At 41.2% G+C, this 21,542-nt stretch overlaps 1 protein-coding gene and 1 non-coding gene across 16 annotated transcripts in view; both read right to left on the reverse strand.

Annotated features, from left to right (window-relative positions):
- Window positions 1-868: 868 nt before the first annotated feature.
- The window catches only part of PUM1 (pumilio RNA binding family member 1), a 120,921-nt gene continuing 100,247 nt past the window's right edge, over window positions 869-21,542 (reverse strand). For 9 of the 15 annotated variants that reach the window (XM_038377386.2, XM_038377387.2, XM_038377385.2 and 6 more), the window contains 8 exons: window positions 14,682-14,949; window positions 14,028-14,157; window positions 13,199-13,333; window positions 11,502-11,639; window positions 9,234-9,359; window positions 7,648-7,769; window positions 6,383-6,575; window positions 869-2,626 (listed from right to left, as the gene is read on the reverse strand). In XM_038377386.2, the coding sequence (XP_038233314.1) occupies window positions 2,495-2,626; window positions 6,383-6,575; window positions 7,648-7,769; window positions 9,234-9,359; window positions 11,502-11,639; window positions 13,199-13,333; window positions 14,028-14,157; window positions 14,682-14,949 (1,244 nt within the window). In that variant the 3' untranslated portion in view covers window positions 869-2,494. The remainder of the gene's footprint in view (window positions 2,627-6,382; window positions 6,576-7,647; window positions 7,770-9,233; window positions 9,360-11,501; window positions 11,640-13,198; window positions 13,334-14,027; window positions 14,158-14,681; window positions 14,950-21,542) is intronic. The other 6 variants (XM_038377383.2, XM_038377382.2, XM_038377380.2 and 3 more) reach the window with 1 other exon arrangement.
- LOC119845588 lies at window positions 5,707-5,792 on the reverse strand. Its single transcript, XR_005289642.1, has one exon. It is a non-coding gene; the product is annotated as a small nucleolar RNA SNORD103/SNORD85 (small nucleolar RNA).

A 21,542-nucleotide genomic window follows, 5' to 3' on the forward strand; every position in this document is an offset into this window, starting at 1 on the left:
AAATTCTTTTTTGGCCTTCCTAATTATATTTTTACACTTCATTTGCCAGTTTATGCTACTTTCTGTTTTCTTCATTAGGATTTAACTTCCACTTTTTAAATGATGCCTTTTTGCCTCTCACTGCTCCTTTTACTTTGTTTAGTCATGGTGGCTCTTTTTTGGTTCTCTCTGTTTTTTAATTTGGGGTATACATTTAAGTTGAGCTTCTATTATGGTGTCTTGAAAAAGTTTCCATGCAGCTTGCAGGGATTTTACTTTTGGTGCTGTACCTTTTAGTTTCTGTTTAACTAACCTCCTCATTTTTGTGTAGTTCCCCTTTCTGAAATTAAATGCTACAGTGTTGGACCATTTTCCCTGTCACAGGGATGTTAAATGTAATTATATTATGGTCCCTATTAACAAGCGGTCCAGCTATATTCAGCTCTTGGACCTGATCCTGTGCTCCACTTAGGACTAAATAAAGAATTGCCTCTCCTCTTGTGAGTTCCAGGACTAGCTGCTCCAAGAAGCAGTCATTTAAGGTGTCAAGAAACTCTCTCTCTGCATCCCTTCCTGAGGTGATGTATATGAAGTCAATATGGGGATAGTTGAAATCCCCCATTGTTTTTTACTTTAATAGCCTCTCTAATCTCCCTGAGCATTTCACAGTCACTATCACCATCCTGGTCAGGTGATCTGTAATATATCCCTACTGCTATATTCTTATTGTTCAAGCATGGAATTACTATCCACAGATTCCTACCCAATGCATCATCCTTTATAAATTGTTTTGAGAGAGATCCTTAAGACCAGAAAGAAAGAGGCAAAGGCAATAAGAAAATTTGTCCTGGTGGCACTATACTTAAAATGTTCAAATAAAGCACAAACCCAGATTCCAAAGTTCTGTATTTTTCAAAATAAAGATCACACGTTGTTTAGAGACAATCTACACAAGAGTTACAAAAAATAGTCGCCCAGGCATAAGCATACACAGGTTTGTTAATTATACACATATGGTTACAAGTGTGCTTGCAAAAAAGTTCATTGGAAATATACACAAGGCTCTGTAAATGTACACCGTGTAGTGTTACAATTCTATATTCAAACAAGGAAAATTGACAGTATGTTACATTCACTTACAAGTAGACAAAATGCAAAATACAGTTCATCTTCTGTACAAAAAGGGGAGGTGATTCACACTTTACAAGGTGAAAGGGGACTCTGATTGTAAGGAAAACTAGGGGATTCTGTACTTTTGCACTTTTTTTTTTACTGTCACAAAATAAGCAAAACATTACTTTAAGATTCAAAAAAACACTATTTTGAACTGAATCATTCTGTATAACATTTAGAAAGGATCGCTACTGTTCGACTAGGTGACAAATAAAACCAAGCTTTTTTTTTTTTTTTTAAACATTAACTAGGCTGTATAAAGAGAACATTTCCTTCAAAAGAAAAAATTTACTTCTGGTTGAAATTACAATTTACAATATACAACACTATATGCTACGACCATAAAAGGTGTGAATATACACTGAAATGCACAGGTTTTGCTAATTTTTTTCTTACCAAAAAACGGGTTTATGTTGATTCAAACTTCTCCACATTTACATTACAGAGGTTTACAAATGTACAATTGTACAATCAAAAGTATGTTCCACTACTAGGGTACATTATAGATACAGATTAGACATCAAAACAAGAAAATACTACAAATTTTTATATATGTAAAGTCTACACCAAGTATACACTATATATTTATAGAAGCAAGACCAAAGCTGAGTTGGATTTTTTTTTCCTCATGCTAAATAATCAAATTTTGTCTTTCAGTGTTAACAGAACAAACTGAGTAGGCAGTAAACAAATACACCCGCCCTTCTTGATTTAAAAACTTTCTGGGTGCTTATGTTTTCTTTCAAAACTGACTGCTAAGCTACCTTCTTTAGCATGTTATACGCCAAAAACAAAACAGAAAAAGCAATTAAAAAGTTTCAAAAACTTAAAAAATTTTTTAAACTGAAGCTTTAGCAAGTTGAATTTTTTTTTAATATTTATAAACAGCGTTAAATGCGGTTTTTTTTTGCCATTTAACTAAAATTCAAACTTCTTGCTGAGTTTTGAATAAAAGGAGAAAAACAGGTATTTGCAAAAAAGTCACCTGCGAGGCGGATGAATTAAAAACATTTTTTCTTCTTCAAACCAACCACCCTGAAAGTTTCCACATTTGGAATATAGATACAACAGTGAACAAAAATGTGGCCTCCCATGTACATTTGATACCTATGTACAAGTATTCTATACACCAGTAAAACAGCAGGGCAATTAGTTAATTAAAAAAAATAATTAGTACATGTTATGCATAATAAAATTAAAGAAATTTACAAAGGCTTATTTTTTGTTTGTATTTTTAGTAGTTTAGCAACCATAAAACATTTTCTAACTGTATATTGGAATATTGTCGGTTGCTGGTTTTTAAATGCCTGATGGCCAGTGAGTTTCTCTGAAATTCATTGTCTCAAATGATACCATTTGGTGGTCCACAAATTGGCCCTAAGTCAACCCCATTTTTCATGTAATATTTCTCCAGCTTGGCCAAAATGTGCTTGCCATAGGTGTACTTGCGCAGGGTGGCAATGTGAGGCCGGATCTAGGAGACAAAAAGGTTTATGGAAGTTTAGAAACCAGAACCACATACGCCCTGAGGGATTTCTGTACTCCTTCAAGGACACAGTCTTATACCATAATAGTCACCTCCTCTCCCATTTCCCATCACCCAGCCACAACTCCCCTCCCATTGATCAATTGCTAACATGGAAAAGTGACATTAGGAAAGTAATGTATTTTAGTGGCCTTTTAATAAAAACTTTAGCAGTTGGAAACAAGGAAGAGAGCCAGCACCATGTGCTCAGCCAGCCTTCTTTGGAACATCTGATCTATAGACTACACTTTAGAACCCTATTCTAATACCTTATTGGTTTAATTTTAATTTATAGTTCAGTAATGTAAGTGCAGCAGTGACTTTAGCAAAGGAAAACTAAAAGCAGTCTGGGTTACTTTTAGGTGGGCAGTGTCCTCTGTTTAAGAGCAGTTTGATTTAGAGGTGACTGGAAAATGGAAATCCCATCTCACGAAAAACATTGTATTTTTGAAAAAGTCTGTCTTTTCATCCTGCCTTGGAACAAAAATGTGAAGTTTTCCAAGGGAAGGGATTTCCAGGAAAATCCCATTGAAAGAAATTGGAATTTTTCAGCTTTCTACAGACAAGGTGAAACCAACAAGAGCCTTCCAAGTGGACTGCTGGCTGCCAAAGCTGGGAGGAGGCTGACAGCCAGGGAGGTAGAGAGTTGGGGCATTCAGCCTCACCTGGAAGGCTCTCGTCAATTTCACTTCCTGCCTACTGGGAATTGCTTTTCGATTTTCCAGATGGAAAATTTCAATGTTGTGGAAAGAACATTTTCCACCAGAAAATCATTCTGATGGACAATTCCTGAACAGTTCTGATCAGATTTCTAATCCCAATGTTTATGAGGGACTTGTCTTCATGGGGAAATTAACTGGCAGAACTATAACAGTATAACTCCCCATGGGGATACTATTCTGGGGCAAAAGTCACTTTTATTCTGAAATAGAGCATCTACACAGGGGCCTAGCTGGAGTACATGTAATTATACCACTGTAGTTCTGTCACTCAATTTCTCTATGTAGACAAGTCCTAAGAAAAGGATGAGTCATGACAGCGATACAAGAGAAAGGTCCACACTGCTTGTGTATTTCTTCAACGACGTAACAAGAAGTCATATTTTAATTTCAAGGTTGAAATTATAGGAATGGTGAGTAAATACATTGAATATTGATGCATAAATATTTTCTCCTTCTCCTCTCCTCCCTGGGAAAGAAAAATACATTATTGTTCCATTTCCCTAAGGTAGGGAATCCTAAATCCACCCCCTCTTCGTTTAATCAGGCACTAGTTGATTTGAGCCCATTTAACCTCAAGAACCCTATTATCGGTCTTGTAAACATCACAAACCTTTATGCCTTTCCCTTCCTCACCCTAATATTTCCAAAGCAGGTTCAACTGGATAATTTGGAAACTGGCTGTAGAAAACACGCTAACTCCGCAACGCATCCGATGAAGTGAGCTGTAGCTCATGAAAGCTTATGCTCAAATAAATTTGTTAGTCTCTAAGGTGCCACAAGTACTCCTTTTCTAACTCCACAACCGTGTTTTTTTGGTCATATCCCTCAATAGCCTGCATCTGTGATTCTTTTCTGAGTTTTCACTGTCCAATTTGGTGATTGTATATGGTTTAATGGTTTGGTCATATTCTTGTGTGTTAAAATAGATGTATTGTTTTTATAGTATAATGGCATTGCATCAATAAACTGGCTGTAGAAAACTGCCAACAAAACAAATCTACAAGCAAAGTCCATTATTTTGAATGAGCGCTGTAGAAGATAGACTATATTTAAAACTACGCCCATGACATAGTTACACAGAAACCTAATTAGCTGCTTATTCTGATCAAAGGAAAGGAACTGGCTTGACAGAAGGAAGCACAAGGTACTAACACCCCTCCCCCCCAAGCGACAGCATAGTTACTGCAGAATTATATGCTGGTATAAATACCCACCTCCAGAATTAAATTACATTATTTCAGATTATGCCCTCCATCTTGGCAGCAGATAATTAAGCCCCGTTCAGAATTTTAGCCTTTGCCTGTAGATTGTTTTAAATGATAATTATTCCACCAAAACTATACCAGTTAACTTCCCCAAGCAGACAACCCCACACACACTGTGGTGTACAAATTACATACATGCGCCTTTTATTTTAAAGGAACACTGTCTGTTCAAATGACTTAATATCTAGCTTCAATTCTCAAAGGAGTCTAAAGGAATTCAATTTCATTAGGATTTGGTACCCGACTCCCTTGGGTTCCACTGAAAATCCCAGCATTTAGATTTTACATTCCCATGTTGGCAACTCTCATAATTGTATTATTAGTCTAGCTATAATTGGTACTTTTCATACAGCCCCAATCCCTGCAGTTGTGTGATTGTATGAAAATCTCAGATTTAGGGGGAGGTTTTTTAAACAAGTTTCTGTCCTTTGTGGTTGTAGAGAAAAGCTTGAAAACACAACTGCTAAAGGTTCAAAAAACAGAAAGCAAATAAAAAGCCCAAAATTATTATTTTTTAAAATCTCATTATTTTGAATCCAGGTTGGTAGTATTGCAATATTTAAGACAAATTTGTTCCTGATTTAAAAAAAGAACACAAATCCAATCTTGTAATCTTTGTAAACTCAAACACTGCAACAGCGTACTAATGCCTGAGAATCTGAAACAGATTCAAAACTGACAAACAAAAGTAAAACTGACTAATGTATTAACTCACCAAGCTCAGAAAAATGCAGAGAGCAAACAGTGCAACTAAAGATAGAAAGCAAAATTGAGGCTTCAATTTGATTAATCTAAGGTGTTCTTGCTAACAAGGAAATTTGTTTAAAAGTAATTTTTAATCTGACACTAGCTTTTTAAATGCAGTGTATGCTGCATATTCCAAATGGATGAAGCCTACATACTCCACAGCATAAAAGTTACATCAAGTTTTTAAAGAAAGTCTATTTAAAGTGCTGTTGTAATGTTTCAGTATGAAATGACAAACATGGTGACTGTCCTTAGAATTCCTGTTAACAGCTCTGGATTCAGCTGTTTCTAGAAGTCTGGCTCAGCTCCTCTGAGTACATGGTGAGGTTCTCATTATTGAACAGCGTTCTCAGTGAGGGCAAGTGTGTCATCATCGCCAGACCTCTGAAACGTACCTGAATTTCAACATGTCTAGCTGGCTTTGTTACAGCCCAAATTGTATCAGCACTTTTGTTATAAATTTTGTTATACATGTTCACATGCACGTAAGTAGGCCAAAAAAGACTGGTAAAGATCCTAGATAATTTTACCTCCAAGTGTGTAAATGGTGTACCTGCTAGGAGGGATAAACCAATGGCAGTCCTCATGATGAGACAAGTATGAGTCACTCTAGAGAGAGAGATATGCTTGAAACACCAGCTTTCAGGGAATATTTTTAGGATCTCAGGACTGCCTCTCAACTCTCATGATTTTTGAAAGTGCCAGGATCAGAGCCATGCACAGCTCACTAAATATCAACTTTATCAGGAGGAATTCCTCATTCTTACTGCTAGAGATTAATGAATTTGTCTTAGAATGTAACACGCAATGCTTGGCACTAAGCAGTTCAATGCATTGACAACCTGACTGATAGGTTGCACTCTGAAGAGGTTTAAGTTCCAGCCACTTAGATGTTTGTGCTACACACTCCAAATTCTATGATGATTCCCAAGCACAAACCCTTCTGTTAGTAACTGGTGGCAGCTGCTTACCTTGTGCATGACAATCTTCCGTTGAGCTGGTTCTGCCACATCAATCATTTTCTGTACCACGTAGTTGGCATACTGATCTTTCATCATGGTGTATAAGGCACTGTGAGGGCCGTCGTTCATAGTGCACACCTCATCAATCAACATGGCACGCTCCGTGCGGGAGGCATGAGTAACACATTTCTCCACAACATTGCTGCAACACAAGAAGGTGGTAGTATGTCACCCCACAATAACCCAATTTAGCTTTCCATTCAAAGTGTGATGATCTTGGGGTCTCTAACCGAGAATGGCCTTTAGGAAAGCCAGGAAGTGCTGGTATGGAAATTCAGCAGCATGATATTTTGGATTCTTGACGAAAGAACTTTTGGTTTCTATTAAGGACAAAGCTCAAAAGGCTCACACAGACTAATATTTAAAAGCTCATCCACATCCCTTTGATCTGGAAAATTCACAAGAACAAGGAGCGGGGCAAGATTTACAGGATTTCATGGTTTGGGCTGAGATGCATACATCCAAGAGCAGTCTTTCTAGAACTGCTGTTTCACATCCTAAGCAATACTAGGAAGCACAGAAGCACATGCAAAAAAAGACATTTACTGCACTATTTCAAACCTTGGATTTGATAAGCAATTTGAGCAAAGGATAAGCTCAGGTCTTATTTCATCCAAATTAACTTGTGCATCCCTAGTCTGAAAGCCTATAGTGTAAAATTTTAAGTGTAGGTCTATCTTATATCACATACATCACAGTGGGATCTGAGTTGTCCTTAGCATGTCCCTCTTAGCATTGTATTTCAACTTGAAAGGAGATCCTGGGTTAGAACAGGGAAATGCAGGACAATTAAAAGAGGGATGTGATATCTTAGTTTCGGTGAACACCTTCCATAATTACTCTGTTTGATAGGAAGGCACATGACTGCTACTGCCTGTCATCTCTGGAGGTCCAAGTGTAAAATATGACGTACAAAAAGTGAAAAGGGTTTGCTAGTCTCAATTTTTGTTCTAGAGGACCTGGGTTTATAGCACAGAATCACCAAGTGATTTGCTACAACTGTTGTGTGCTGCACAGGGGAGACAATGAACTGATTAACACTCTGCATGGGAGATGGTTAGTACACCTCAGTAAGGCAAGCCAGGGAGGAAGCAATTTGGAATAACTGTGTAAAGATACTTTCCTGACATGCTACTTCTATCTTCTGGCATGCTAGCACATGTAGGAGAAACAGTGTTTTTATAGGATTTGGACTTTACGAAGCAAATGCAAACCTGGCAAATTTATGTTGACTCAACACGAGCACGTTGCCTCTAATTTCTGCTACGATCTTGCTTTTGTCCTCAGGCCGACCATGTTCTAGTACATGCTGGATAACATAGTTCCCATATTGATCCTGTAACAAAGCATATGGAAACCATTAACACTAAATCAGCTCCCTGTGCTAGTAAGTTTTGTAAACTTTAGTTTAACTACACACTAATTAGTCTATAATTAGCTTAAATGATATAATCAATATTTCTACTGCTAGAGAAGGTCACGTTCTAAAATTTTAATACGACATAAAACACTAACTCTGTGCCAATTATAATTCAGAATAATTGGTTCTTGAGCATGAAGCATGTTGATTATACTAACTGCTTAAGCAAAGAAACCATTTCAAATGTCCTCAACCTCCAAGTTCTAGAATACTGAAACACTTACACTAGAATACTAACACAGTTCACAAAGCCAATCCCGTCCTCCCTTCACGTCCCTTCTTGAGACACTCCACCTGCCCCACCCTGTACTGTAACATCCAGTGAGAATGGCTAGGTGTGTGGCCTGCCAGTGAGCCAATAATTTATTTTCTTCACTTTTCAAAAGGCTAAAAAGCTTTAATGCTTCCAATTTGTACACAGAAGGTATATCTATACAACAGCTGGGAGGGTGCTCCCCAGCATGGGTTGCGAGACATGCACTAGCTCTGCATGTGGCTTTGGCAGGCAGCATGGATGGTGGCTCAGATTAGTCCCCTGAGTACAAATGCGCCTGACCCCCCTAGTACGTACTCAGGTGGCTAGCCTGAACCCCTGTCCATGCTGCCACAGATACACTGTTATTTTTAGCATACTAGCTTGAGCACAACTAGTGCACGTCTGTCTACGCATGCTGAGAAGCACTCTTCCACATACTGTCTAGATCAGCAGCTCTCAACCTTTCCAGATTACTGCAACTTTTCAGGAGTCTGATTTGTGCTGCGTACCCCCAAGTTTCACCTCAATTAAAAACTATTTGCTTACAAAATCAGACATAAAAATAAAGAAGCGTCACAGCCACACTATTACTGAAAAATTGCTTCCTTTCTCATTTTTGCCACATAATTATAAAATAAATCAATTTAAATATAAATATTATACATTGCATTGTAAGTATAGCATATAGAGCAGTACAAACAAGTCATTGTCCATGTGAAATTTTAGTTTGTACTGACTTCACTAGTGCTCTTTATGTAACCTGTTGGAAAACTAGGCAAATCTCTAGATGACTTGCTGTACCCCCTTGAAGACCTCTGTGTACCCCCAGGGGTACATGTAGCCCTGATTGAGAACCACTGGTCTAGACATACCCTTAGATTATAATACTTGCAATCTTGGGTTCCTTTTATGCTGCCACCCTTGTCTTCTCCCTCCTCCCCTGGTTGTCGGCTACCCCCATTACATCTTGTCCCTAGTTAGACTGTAAGCTCCCTGAGGAAGAGACTGTCCTTACTGTACGTCTGTACAGCACCGGCCATACCAGAGCCCCAAAACTTCCGCAATACAGAGCAGTAACTAAAACAGGCTGTGCAGCAACCTCCCTCCTAATTCCTGCCCACTACCTGCACAAGCTGCTCGGTGTGTTGATGAAGCTCCTCCAAGATGGGAAGAGTCTGCTCAGGCAGACAATGCTCTAGGATCCGCTGAATCACACGACAGCCGTATGGATGTGTAGACAATGCGAATACCTGTATTCAACAGATACAAGTCAGAACAGGAAACACTTCTTTTAGTCCCACTTTTTGAAGCTTAAGCATTCTTTATAATTGAATAGAAAAGTGATGGTAAAAATAGCAGCATCTTATTCACTGAATCCGTTCCACACATATAACCAAAATTATGACTGAATGATTGCTAGTGCTCAGGTCTTCTGTGTCCCAGTTTATTGCTCTATCTACCAGGCCACACTGTAAGTAGTAAGGCTACGTTTACGTCACAGAAGTCACAGAATCTGTGACTTCCAGAGACCTCCATGACGTTTTGTGCTTCTGCCCCAGGATTGCTGCGAGGGGCTACAGCCTCCTGAAGGTCCCCCCACTCCTTACAGGGTTCCAGCAACAGGCGACAGCCTCTGAGGGGGGCCCCCGTGGGGTTCCAGCAACGGGCGACAGCATCGCACCACTGGTCTGCTGGGTGTCCTTGGACAAGCTACGTCTCTGCCTCAGTTTCCCCATTTGTAAAATGGGGATAAAGATATTAACCTTCCTTGTAAAGCGCTTTACAAGAGCTGTATGTTGTTATTATAAAGACTGTTTTATAACTTTCTGTTTTGGCTGTATGGATACTTTATGCTGGTTATCAACTATAGTTACATGCCAAAAATTATATAAGAAGTGGCTTAAAGAGGTGACAGGTAAAAAAGCTTAGTGGAGGGTGAAGTATATTCTGTCCTTCAATCAGCACTGAGGACACATGATAAAATACACTGATAACTGAATTTCCTCAACTCTGTGTTTATTTTACAACCTTACCATTTCATTATAAGGGTACCAAGTGTCACAGAATCTTCTCCCTTCCAAAAGGATGAGAATAGGTTGGGAAAAACTCACCTCCCTACTCATTCAAGCACTCTTGCTCAACTTGTTATTTAAAGCAAAATATTCTCTTCAGCTGTTTAAAACCGATTAACACAAAGCTGCTACTCTATCTCAGCCTAATGGACTATAAAAATTATAATAAAAAGCTTCTTGTGAATTGAACAAGCCACAAAAGGCTCTTCAAAGGCAGTTAAATTCTGACATGATCTTGAGGTGCCATGTTTACTCTTTCAGTATAAAGTCCAGATGGAACTGGCTCACTTCACAAGATGAGAAAAGATTTTTCTAACTGCCAGTGTCTGGGATCTAAGTTTCTAGCGATTCTCTTTCTGCCTTTTAGACTGCCTCCCGCATCGATACTCCACTGGAAGAGTTAGAACGTAACTGGCTAGCTTGTTAAGTAACATGGCAGGCTAGAATCTTGCTTGCTGCCCTACAGCTGACTGGTTTTGCAATGCTAATGGTAATAAACAAACTGGGTGCGTTAGTAAAGAAAGAAGCAACTTGAAAACAACCATCAAGAAGACTCAATGTATAAGAAGGTGGTTTTTTTAACTGTTACTTTTCTGACCGTAAGTGCACTTTAAAATGTAAGCAAAATTATGACTGAAAGATTCCTAGCATCAAAACAAAAACTCACTTTCAGGCTGGGATTTCGTCTTTCAGCTTCAATTCAAAGCCAATTATGGCAGCAGAGTTGGAGACACTTAAAATAGGGATTTTATAATGAAAAGGTCAAGATAACTGAACTACAATAGCACAAATAAAGGCTGCTACATAATTAAATGGTTATTCATAAGCATACTAGGAGTTCCAGGAATGGAATGGGGCAGAAATGGCTCTACATCTCTGGAGATAAATTAAATTAAACTTTCTGGCCCACAACTGGACCCTTGGGAAAGCTTTTCAAATCAAATGTCACAATGAAAATTTACTAGTCCAGCCACAAAGCAAAGCATACTCATCATCCTTACTATGAAGATTCATGGAAAAAACCTAATTGTTCACCCACCAAAAAAAATATTACTTGTTCCAGTGAAATAGATTTTTGCAAGGCTGCTCTATGTGATATATCTGCAGGCAAAAGGACAATGCTTGTGGCTGAAGAGGTGTCCAGCCATATTTTATCGCTAAATTCTTCCCAATGGCGTTTGCAGGAAAAAAAAACTGTTAAAGCTGAAAACCCAAGGGTCTGAGTGAGTTATAGCAACTAAGCTTCTGTTCAAAAAGTGATACTAAACAACACAAATAATGAGGGATCAACATTTTACTTCTATCTTCTCAAGAACTTACCTGCCCCTTAAATGCATCAATGATAAACTGCAGGGACTGAGGCTGTACACACTCAATACACTTCTGCACCACGTGATTACCATTCTGGTCTTTCACACACTTCAGTACATGGCCATCTAGCTCCCGTACCATCTCATTCTATTGGAAAGAAAGACAGATACAAACAGAAAGCACCTCTGGAGTTCATAGCTGACAAATATCCATGCAGAATCTTCATTCATAACAAAAAAAACAAAAACAAAACAAAACCCCACACACCCAAAAAAACCCAAACAAACAAAAAAAACCCCAAAGGACATCCATGCTAAATCTAAAGTTTAAAAGTCCTCCATGAAGAACTTGGTTGCGTCTCCTCACTACTGTAATGAAACAGTTGATGATGCGGCGATGCTACGCACTAAGCTTATTGTGCTACACAGATAACTAATAAAAAGCCATTTATGATCACAAAGTTAGGTGAAGCAGTTGTCTAGTTAAGGAACAACCGACAAGCATCCTGTCTCAAACATCCATATGCATTGCAGTTAGCATTCATATGAATAATATAGAACGCAGAGAACTTACATTAAAAAAATCTGAAGTGGAACTACATGAGAAATACTTTAGTCATCAATGAAATGCTGCCATTGCTGGAGTAGATGGCGATAATTATTCGGAGCACAGCAATGCCACACAATAGTACAGGACAAAGTAAGTGGAACTCAGGTAAGATTAATCTAATTATAATAGGAGTTTAGGCGACAGTGGAGCTAACAGCTCCACTCTTATAAAACATGGTGTGGAATCTATAAAAACAACTTTTTATTTCAGGATTTCACTTTTACAACTGATCCAAACGATGCCACTTTCAGGATCAGAGAACTGCTCCGCACCATACTGGGACATTAATTCAGCAAAGACTTAGACTGATCAGAACTTCTCTTGGGCCCCCACACCATGATTTCGTGCAGCACAGCTACCCCTCCCTATTGCTGTGCTGAAGAAATAGCTCAGGCCTGACCTGAAGTAAATATACTTTTAAATTAAAAACTGAAATGGGCTTTAATAAGCCAATGAGAGATCCTTAAATTGTGATTTCCAAAAATCTTTGGAAGCTGGATCATGCACTGCATTTCTCATTTTAAATATCTACATTGTTAATGAAATCCTGGATGAGGGAATGGGATCTTCGCCAGTCTGTTCGCAGCAGAATCTAGGTGATTTCCCATGTGTGTCTAATACTTGATCTCTCTGGCTAATGTCTTGGAAGGAATAAAGAATTACTCCCAAGTACGCAAGAGTGCATTAAGTATATAGTTGATGTTGAAAGGCAGGATTCTGACCTCCTACATTAATGCAGCAAGGTCCTATTGAGTGACAAAAGGCAACAATTTGGGAATTGTTTACTTGGAGGGATTTAAATAGACGTCTGCCAATTCACTATCAACCTCCCCACGTGCCACATTACAGTGTGATTACAGGAAACACTGGAAATTGTTTAACTGTGAGATGGCACAGTCTGATGGCATTCCTTGTCTGTAATGGATTCACAGAATGTCACCCACTTATCATGCACATGAAACATAACATATATACCACAAACCAAATCTAAGGAAAACCCCCGACAGACAAAAACAATGCAACAAGTGTATAATAATTCAAGTACCAAACAGCAAGAAACATTCAACATCAAGAAGAAAGTTAAAATGGAAACTTACAATTACCTGCTGGTCTGGGGGGATAAACTCAAGAGCCTTCTGAATAACTCTACAGCCGTACATCTGCAAAGCCAGGGACAGAACGTGCCCACGGATACGTTCTGCCAAGGCCAGCTTCTGATCAAGACTGCCAAACTAGAAAGGAGGACAGACACTGTTGTTCTAACATGCACCAGACCCTTGCGAAGCCCAGGAATAGACTGGGAGAGGAGGGGCAGTAAGCAGGTTGTAATATTAAAATCTCTGGGTTTCGCATTTCAAAGCCCAGGCAAGCATGTGGAGTCCCTGAAAGAACTGCATGCTCTCTGGGTGTGTATCAACAAAATAGGGAGGTGATTGTGTGCCAGACATGCCTGATACATTCAACAGAAGTCAAGTGACAAAGGTACTGAACCCATCACATTCAGACACTACCAGCTGATTAACATAGTGACACTGAAAAAGTTCCTGGAAAGACCATGCATTCAAAGCAAGCCTCCCCTAACCAGTCCTCCATACAATTTTGGAAACAGGATGTGGCCCTCAGACCAAAAAGTTTGCCTGCCCCTATTGTAGAGGATCTAGGATGGGAGAATTTTTAAAGAGACATCTGACTCCTGGTGCATCCTAAAGGCAAAATAAGTACTCTTCCGAAGCGTTTAAGAGCCTCAGGCCTGAGTCACCCCAGCAGGGAAAATTTAGCAGCATCTGGAGAGGAGTGACTACCCTGTCAGTGTTGAGCAATCTCTTACCCTTATTTGGTGGCAGGGTCTTTACAGAGCTACCCTCAAGTGCCCCAGGATTAGTTCCCATCAGACAGGGACTAGCAAAGAAGGGAATGAAAACTCACTTCAAAGAACTTCTGTATGACGTAATTGCCAAACACATCGACCATCAGTTGGTAAGCTGCCTGTAGGATTTCATTGAACACAAGCTGGCGCTCAGCAGGGGTGGCACGCTCCAGTTTCAGCTGAATAAACCTGAGGAACAGGATTGGTGTGATGTTATAATTCAGAGGGCTACTGGCACATACTCCCTCACTGAATTCGTTCTACTAAAAACCCATTCCAAAGCCCCACGTTTTCTGGCTCAAAATAAACCGAGTTATATACAGTGCCTATTTGAAACTCTAGGTGATGGCACAAGTACAAATATCCCAAGAATCTCCCCATTGCACAGCAAAGCACAACCTGATGCAGGGTTATTGGTTACTTCCTGCTTGGACAGCCCTTTGAACACTGGGAGCATGAAGTGATGCTGGCACAGCAAGCAGGTTAATTATGTAATGAGAATGCTCCTATTTACACACAAAGCACTTGGGGACAAAACACTAGTGGCAGAGTATCTACAAAAAGGAGCATGAGAGTGAAGCGACTTGGTGGCACAGTTTCCGCTCCTGTGTAGAGCCTCCTTGCTTTTGGACTTCTGATGTCCACTGCACACTGAGCTGAACAAGAAGGGAGTGTCCTAAAAGTGCCATCTTGTGTATTGTTTTTAATCCCACCTGGATCCATGCTGATCCTGGGAAAACTCCATGATGTGCCCGGCAATCTCCCTGAGCTGTAGGTTAGGGTACCGGTTATTGCGGAAGTCTTCGAGCAGCCTGCTTCGGCCAGAGGGCATGACATCAGACATCCCGTAGCGCAGGCGAGAGGAGGGGAACAGTGTGTTGCTGGGGCTGAAGAGGCTAGAGACACTGCTTGCGCTGCGGTACTTGGCTTCAGCTCCAGGGGCAGCGGAGATGTAGCGGCCGCTACCATTTGTGAGCCCTCCTGCAGATCACAAAAATTGGGATGTTTCAAAAGCTAAAGGTGAGTAGCTGAATGACTGGGCTCCAAACAGGGACAGGTGCTCTGTGTAAGACTATTTCTATGTTATTCCTTGTCCAGCTAAACTGGTTTCGCTGGCAACTGTTCTTGAAGACAGACTGGCCAAACTGTCCCAGAAAACAGTTTAGCTAGGACTGTGTTTAAGCATGGTTCTTTAACCCAGCACTATTGTATTTATGCAGAACTGCCTAAGATTTCACTGTGGAGTTTGGCTTAAAACTGATAAGACCTTTGGTTCCTGAGACTGTTTAAAGAGACTCAAAATCTGGCATGCTGTCAGTTCCAAGTCTTTTCCATCTATCACAATACAGCGACTGTCCGCATCCCTATTTGACTCTCCTAGCCCATCCAGGGCCCATCCTGTACTTTAAAGTCCCTTTTAAGGATGTAGTGTAGTAATATGTACAAGTGTGAAAGGTAACATCTGTATTTCCACCAGTGACAGCCCTTGCTAATGCAATAGGAATTTAGCAGCTTTTAAAGTTGCAAGAGTGCAGCCCATCTTGGACTGTCTCCCCCAGGATAAGGCAGGCTCCCAAAGCTACTTTTACAACTTTAAAGGCATCCTCAGGTGCATTAGAAGTGTTTCAGATACATCTGTGCCAAGTCTCCCTGTCAACTTGTGGGGTTTTTCAATCAGATTTTCCTCATTTTCCCAATGTTTTTCTTTCCTCTGTTGTTGCGTGAAACGACTCACTCAAAATAAACCGACTACACAAGAAAATGGTGAAATTCAACACAATGAGCTGCCAAATACACAAAAGAAACAGAATTATTTATTTTCCACTACTGTCTTTCAGTTAGCAATTTTACCTCTTACTGGTTAACGGGAGTCCTACTGTCCCTTCAATACACGTTTCATTGGGAAACCTCGGTGAGCAAATATAATGATTGAAAAGCTTTCAAAAATAGCCCCAAATAATCATCTCCCTGTTAGGAGAAGTGGGGAAGAGTTTAGGATTCATACTACATTTAGGGGATGCACAGGTGAATGGAAAGTCACTTAAAAAACCTAAACACCGTTTCTTTATTCATAACTGTAATTTCTCACATAGTTCCATCAACTGTTACAAACTTGCCCAGTCCTGCCACCCACTCAGCTTCACTGAAGACTTTTCCCCTTTACATACAGCAGTGTTTCTCAACCCTTTTGATACCAGGGACCAGCTTCCTAAACTGAGTCAGGGAGAGCTCACGGACCAGTCATTGAGAAACACGGATATACAGGACCCAGGCTCCCTCTAGTGGACAGCTGTTGCAACTCATCTTGAGGAACAAGATTTTACTATTTAAAAAAAAAAAAAAAAAAAAAAAAAAAAGAAGAAGAGGCGTCCTTGTGGCACCTTGGAGAGGAACGAATGTAGTTAGGCAGAAGCTTTCGTGGGCTAGAGCCCACTTCACCAGATGCATGGAGTGAAAGATACAGGAGCAGGTATAAATACATGAAAGGATGTGGGTTGCTTTACCAAGTGTTACGTCAGTCTAACGAGATAAATCAATTAACAGCAGGGTACCAAGGGAGGAGAAATAATTTTTGAAGTGGTGAGGGAGTGGCCCATTACAGGCAGCTGAAACTACACCATCTGCTCAAGAAACTCCCTAAAGCAGAACAGGAACAAATCCGCACAGACCCCTAGAGCCCCGACCTGGGGTATTCTACCTGCTACCCAAGATCCATAAACCTGGGAATTCTGGACGCCCCCTCATCTCGGGCATTGGCACCCTGAGGGCATGACTGTCTGGCTGTCTGGACTCTCTCCTCAGGCCCTACGCTACCAGCACTCCCAGCTATCTTCGAGATACCACTGACTTCCTGAGGAAACCACTGACTTCCATTGGTGATCTTCCTGTAACACCATCCTGGCCACTATGAATGTAGAAGCCTCTACACCAACGTTCCACACAAAGATGGACTACAAGCCGTCAGGAACAGTATCCCCGATAATGTCACGGCTAACCTGGTGGCTGAACTTTGGGACTTTGTCCTCACCCATAACTATGTCACATTTGGGGACAATGTATACCTTCAAGTCAGTGGCACTGCTATGGGTACCCGCATGGCCCCTCAATATGCCAACATTTTTATGGTTGACCTAGAACAACGCTTCCTCAGCTCTCGTCCCCTAATGCCCCTACTCTACTTGTGCTACATTGATGACATCTTCATCATCTGGACCCATGGGAAGGAGGCCCTTGAGGAATTCCACCAAGATTTCAATGAGTTCCACCCTACCATCAACCTCAGCCTGGACCAGTCCACACAAGAGGTCCACTTCCTAGACACTACAGTGCTAATAAGCGATGGTCACATCACCACCACCCTATACCGGAAACCTACTGACCGCTATACTTACTTACATGCCTCCAGCTTTCATCCAGACCACATCACATGATCCATTGTCTACAGCCAAGCTCTAAGATGCAACCACATTTGCTCCGATCCCTCAGACAAACACCTACAGAGTCTCTATCAAGTGTTCTTAAAACTGCAATACCCAACAGGTAAAGTGAAGAAACAGACTGACAGAGCCAGAAGGGTACCCAGAAATCACCTACTACAAGACAGGCCCAACAGAGAAAGTAACAGAACACCACTAGCTATTACCTCCAGCCCCCAACTAAAACCTCTCCAGCGCATCATCAAGATCTACAACCTATCCTGAAGGACGACCCTTCACTTTCACAGACCTTGGGAGACAGGCCAGTCCTTGCTTACGGACAACCACCCAACCTGAAGCAAATACTCACCAGCAACTACACATCACACAACAAAAACACCAACCGATGGACCAAACCCTGCTACAAACCCCGGTGCCAACTCTGTCCATATATCTATTCAAGGGACACCATCATAGGACCTAACACATCAGCCACACCATCCGGGGCTTGTTCACCTGCACATCTGCTAATGTGATATATGCCATCATATGCCAGCAATGCCCCCCTGCCATGTACATTGACCAAACCGGACAGTCTCTAAGCAAAAGAATAAATGGACACAAATCTGGACATCAGGAATCATAACATTCAAAAACCAGTCGGAGAACACTGCAATCTCTCTGGTCACTGAATAACAGACCTCAAAGTGATAATTCTTCAACAAAAAACCTTCAAAAACAGACTCCAACATGAAGCTGCAGAACTAGAATTCATTTGTAAACTAGATACCATCAGATTAGGCCTGAATAAAGAATGGGAATGGTTAGGTCATTACAAAATCTAAACTTAATTTCCCCAATACTAATTTCTCCCTACTGTTACTCACACCTTCTTGTCAACTGTCTGTAATGGGCCATTCTCTTACCACTTCAAAAGTTATTTCTCCTCCCTTGAAAAGAAAAGGAGTACTTGTGGCACCTTAGAGACTAACAAATTTATTTGCGCATAAGCTTTCATGAGCTACAGCTCACTTCATCAGATGCATTTAGTGGAAAATATAGTGGTATCCTGCTGTTAATTGATTTATCTTGTTAGACTGACCTAACACTTGATAAAGCAACCCACATCCTTTCATGTATTTATACCTGCTCCTGTATCTTTTACTTCATACATCTGACGAAGTGGGTTCTAGCCCACGAAATCTTATGCCCAAATAAATTTGTTAGTCTCTAAAGTGCCACAAGAAATCCTAGTTTTTTGTTTGTTTGTTTGTTTTGCTGATACAGACTAACACGGCTACCACTGAAAGATTTTACTATGTGGTTCAGAGAAAGACATTGTTATCCAAGTGGAACCCAGTCTGCAAGGCCAGTATGGGGGCAGAGAGGAACACAGTGCCCAAAAATCCAATAAGGCATCTCTGACAAGGAGGTGGAGGAGAAAGAGGGTGAGTGATGCATACATCTGTAGGGCTGCCCATCTGAAGAGCATGCCTCCTTTAGCCAAGCTTGCAGCTGCCAGTGCTGGGAACAAAATTAACTGCACTTTCCCATGGCACTTAATGAAGAGGTTCCCTGAGAGGGAGCATCCCATGGGAGTCAAGTAACTGAAAATGGTCTCACTGAGTTCCCACTCCCCTGGGAAGAATCTCCTTGATTGTTCAGCTTCTTCTGGATACAAAGGGCATATATGAAAATTCCCCATCCTGCACACCCCAGGAGAGAGAAGATCTCTCTTCCAGTGGTGTCAGAGTAGCAGCCGTGTTAGTCTGTATTCGCAAAAAGAAAAGGAGTACTTGTGGCACCTTAGAGACTAACAAATTTATTAGAGCATAAGCTTTCGTGAGCTACAGCTCACTTCATCGGATGCATTTGGTGGAAAAAACAGAGGAGAGATTTATATACACACGCACAGAGAACATGAAACAATGGGTTTATCATACACACTGTAAGGAGAGTGATCACTTAAGATAAGCCATCACCAACAGCAGGGGGGGGAAAGGAGGTGGCTCTCATTTTCTATGTGCATAGTGGCTAGCTGAGCAGGAATTCTGGGAGAAAGTGAGCCAATGACATTCCTGACTACTGGTAAGTCTAGCAAATTTATGCTTTACCAGTACTCCCTCCCTAACCAGTTCCTATGAAGGTCATTTTCCATCTGAAGTGGCATCTGATGAATACATATGATGGAAAGGTCTGATAGCTACTTCTCAAAGAGATGCTTGCAATAGGGACCTTACACCTTGGTGATTTTCATACTGAGCTGGGAAGCTCAAAGCTCTTCTTCATTGTATCTCTTTGGACATCCCAATTGTCCAATTAGACATCCCAAAAGTTAAAGTCCACCTCAAACTGAGTCCGTGCACACTACCATAATCACCATGTTCTGAAGCCTGGTGGGTTTTGGGGCCAGAAGGGATCAGTGTGAAATTTTGAAAACTGCCTTTAGAACAGACCATTATGATGTGGCCCATCCTGAAATGGGCACTCTCATGTATGATAACCTATGCTGGAATCAATGAGCTCTTCCCTCTGCTCATGATGAAATCAACCTGGAGCCTAGTGCAGGTGGTTACTTCTTATGCAATGGGAATGTATTGGGAGATTGTCTAAGGAATGGCAGATTTATACTCCCTGACGTGTGCTGGGAGACCAGAATCATCACTGTCTTTGTGAAGATTTGATGTTGACGGCCTGAATGGCATAGCTCCAAAATAGTAATGTTGACCCACTATGGTGAACCATAACAACCACTGTGACGATCTCTCTCCAGTACAGTTATACTTGCACACAGACCTCGCCCCTAATTTTGAATCATAAGCATTAATGTTTCTATTTGAAACTCTCATTCTTCTGTTGAAGAAGTTGAGAAAGGGCAAACCAGAGATCAGTCACAAAGCCTCACAACTTTTCAGAGACTAAAAATAAGCCATGAATTAATAAACCTTTACTTCTACTTTGAAGCAGGACAAGGACAATTGCTTTGACATGCTGCCCCTGAACAGAGGTAACTGTGATTGTTCATCTTTTCAAAGGGTTCAACAGGACAAGTGGGATTTGAAGACTGTATGGGAGAGGGGTAACACTGGAGCCCATCTGATTTGATTTCTGGAGCTCAGAAAATGACCAGACGATGTTTCTCAGCCTTCTTTCTAGGCTGGTGCATAACTGGAAGTAAAAGGTCTCATTGTCGGAGCTGTTGGTGAAGCAAGGTTGGATGTGACCTTGCAGATTCCTGCTGATAAAGTAACTTCTGGTGCTGGTGCAGTGTGAAAGGGCCCACTGGTTGGACTTGCTGTGGAACTTAATCCAGTATACAAAAGGAAAAAAATCCCCTGGGAGGGATCTAGAGAATCCCTGGAGGAACCAAGGTGGCATTATCTTGGTCTATTCTGAAGACCCTTGAAAAAGCTTTGCAAGTGGCTCTCCAGAAAGTCTGAAGCAATCCAATGACACTCGTATCAGACTGTCTCTGGAGGTGGCATCTGCATCCAGTGTCCTAACCACATATTACAGCAAGCCAAAATCACACAATAGGGAAGGTGAACTGGCACCTGCCCTGTCGTATAAATGACAGGTTTAGGATGGTTTTAATTCCTTGAGCAAGGCAGAGGGCCTGGCTGAAGCTTGCTCAATTGGGGTTGGAGTGAGAAGAGATGGCTCATTCAGAATGCCTGGCCTGGGTAAGAGGGAATCAACAGACAGGGAGTGCAAGACAACAGCTTCTGTATCCTGGTTTTGGGTAGTGGGGAGATCTGAAACAGAAGCAGCTATCCCAACACTGACTTTGCTGATCCAGTCAAGTCACTTCCCACCTCAGGCAGGAACCTTTTTGCTGGGTTTCTCCTCAGTGCCTATTGGCACATGGTGGGGGGACTCAGGTGTTAATCTGATGGCACTGTTTTATTCAAGAGCCAGCCAGAGAGGTACTGAGGTGGTGAATTCAAGGTGCTCCGGAGCTGTGCAAGGGAAGGCACAGGTCTCTGGAGCAGCAAAGTGGCAGCTGCAGCCATGCTGCTCTAACTGTTCCTGGAAGCAACACTTGGGGATTATGTCACCTGCAGGGTCTCCAGGCTGCTTGGAATGGAGGAACTGTTGGAATGAAAGCTATTCCCAGCAGAAGGGCGATGAAAAGAAAACTCTCTGAGAAACAGCCAA

This window comes from Dermochelys coriacea, chromosome 19, assembly GCF_009764565.3.
Source record: "Dermochelys coriacea isolate rDerCor1 chromosome 19, rDerCor1.pri.v4, whole genome shotgun sequence".
In the NCBI taxonomy this organism is placed as follows: domain Eukaryota; kingdom Metazoa; phylum Chordata; order Testudines; family Dermochelyidae; genus Dermochelys; species Dermochelys coriacea.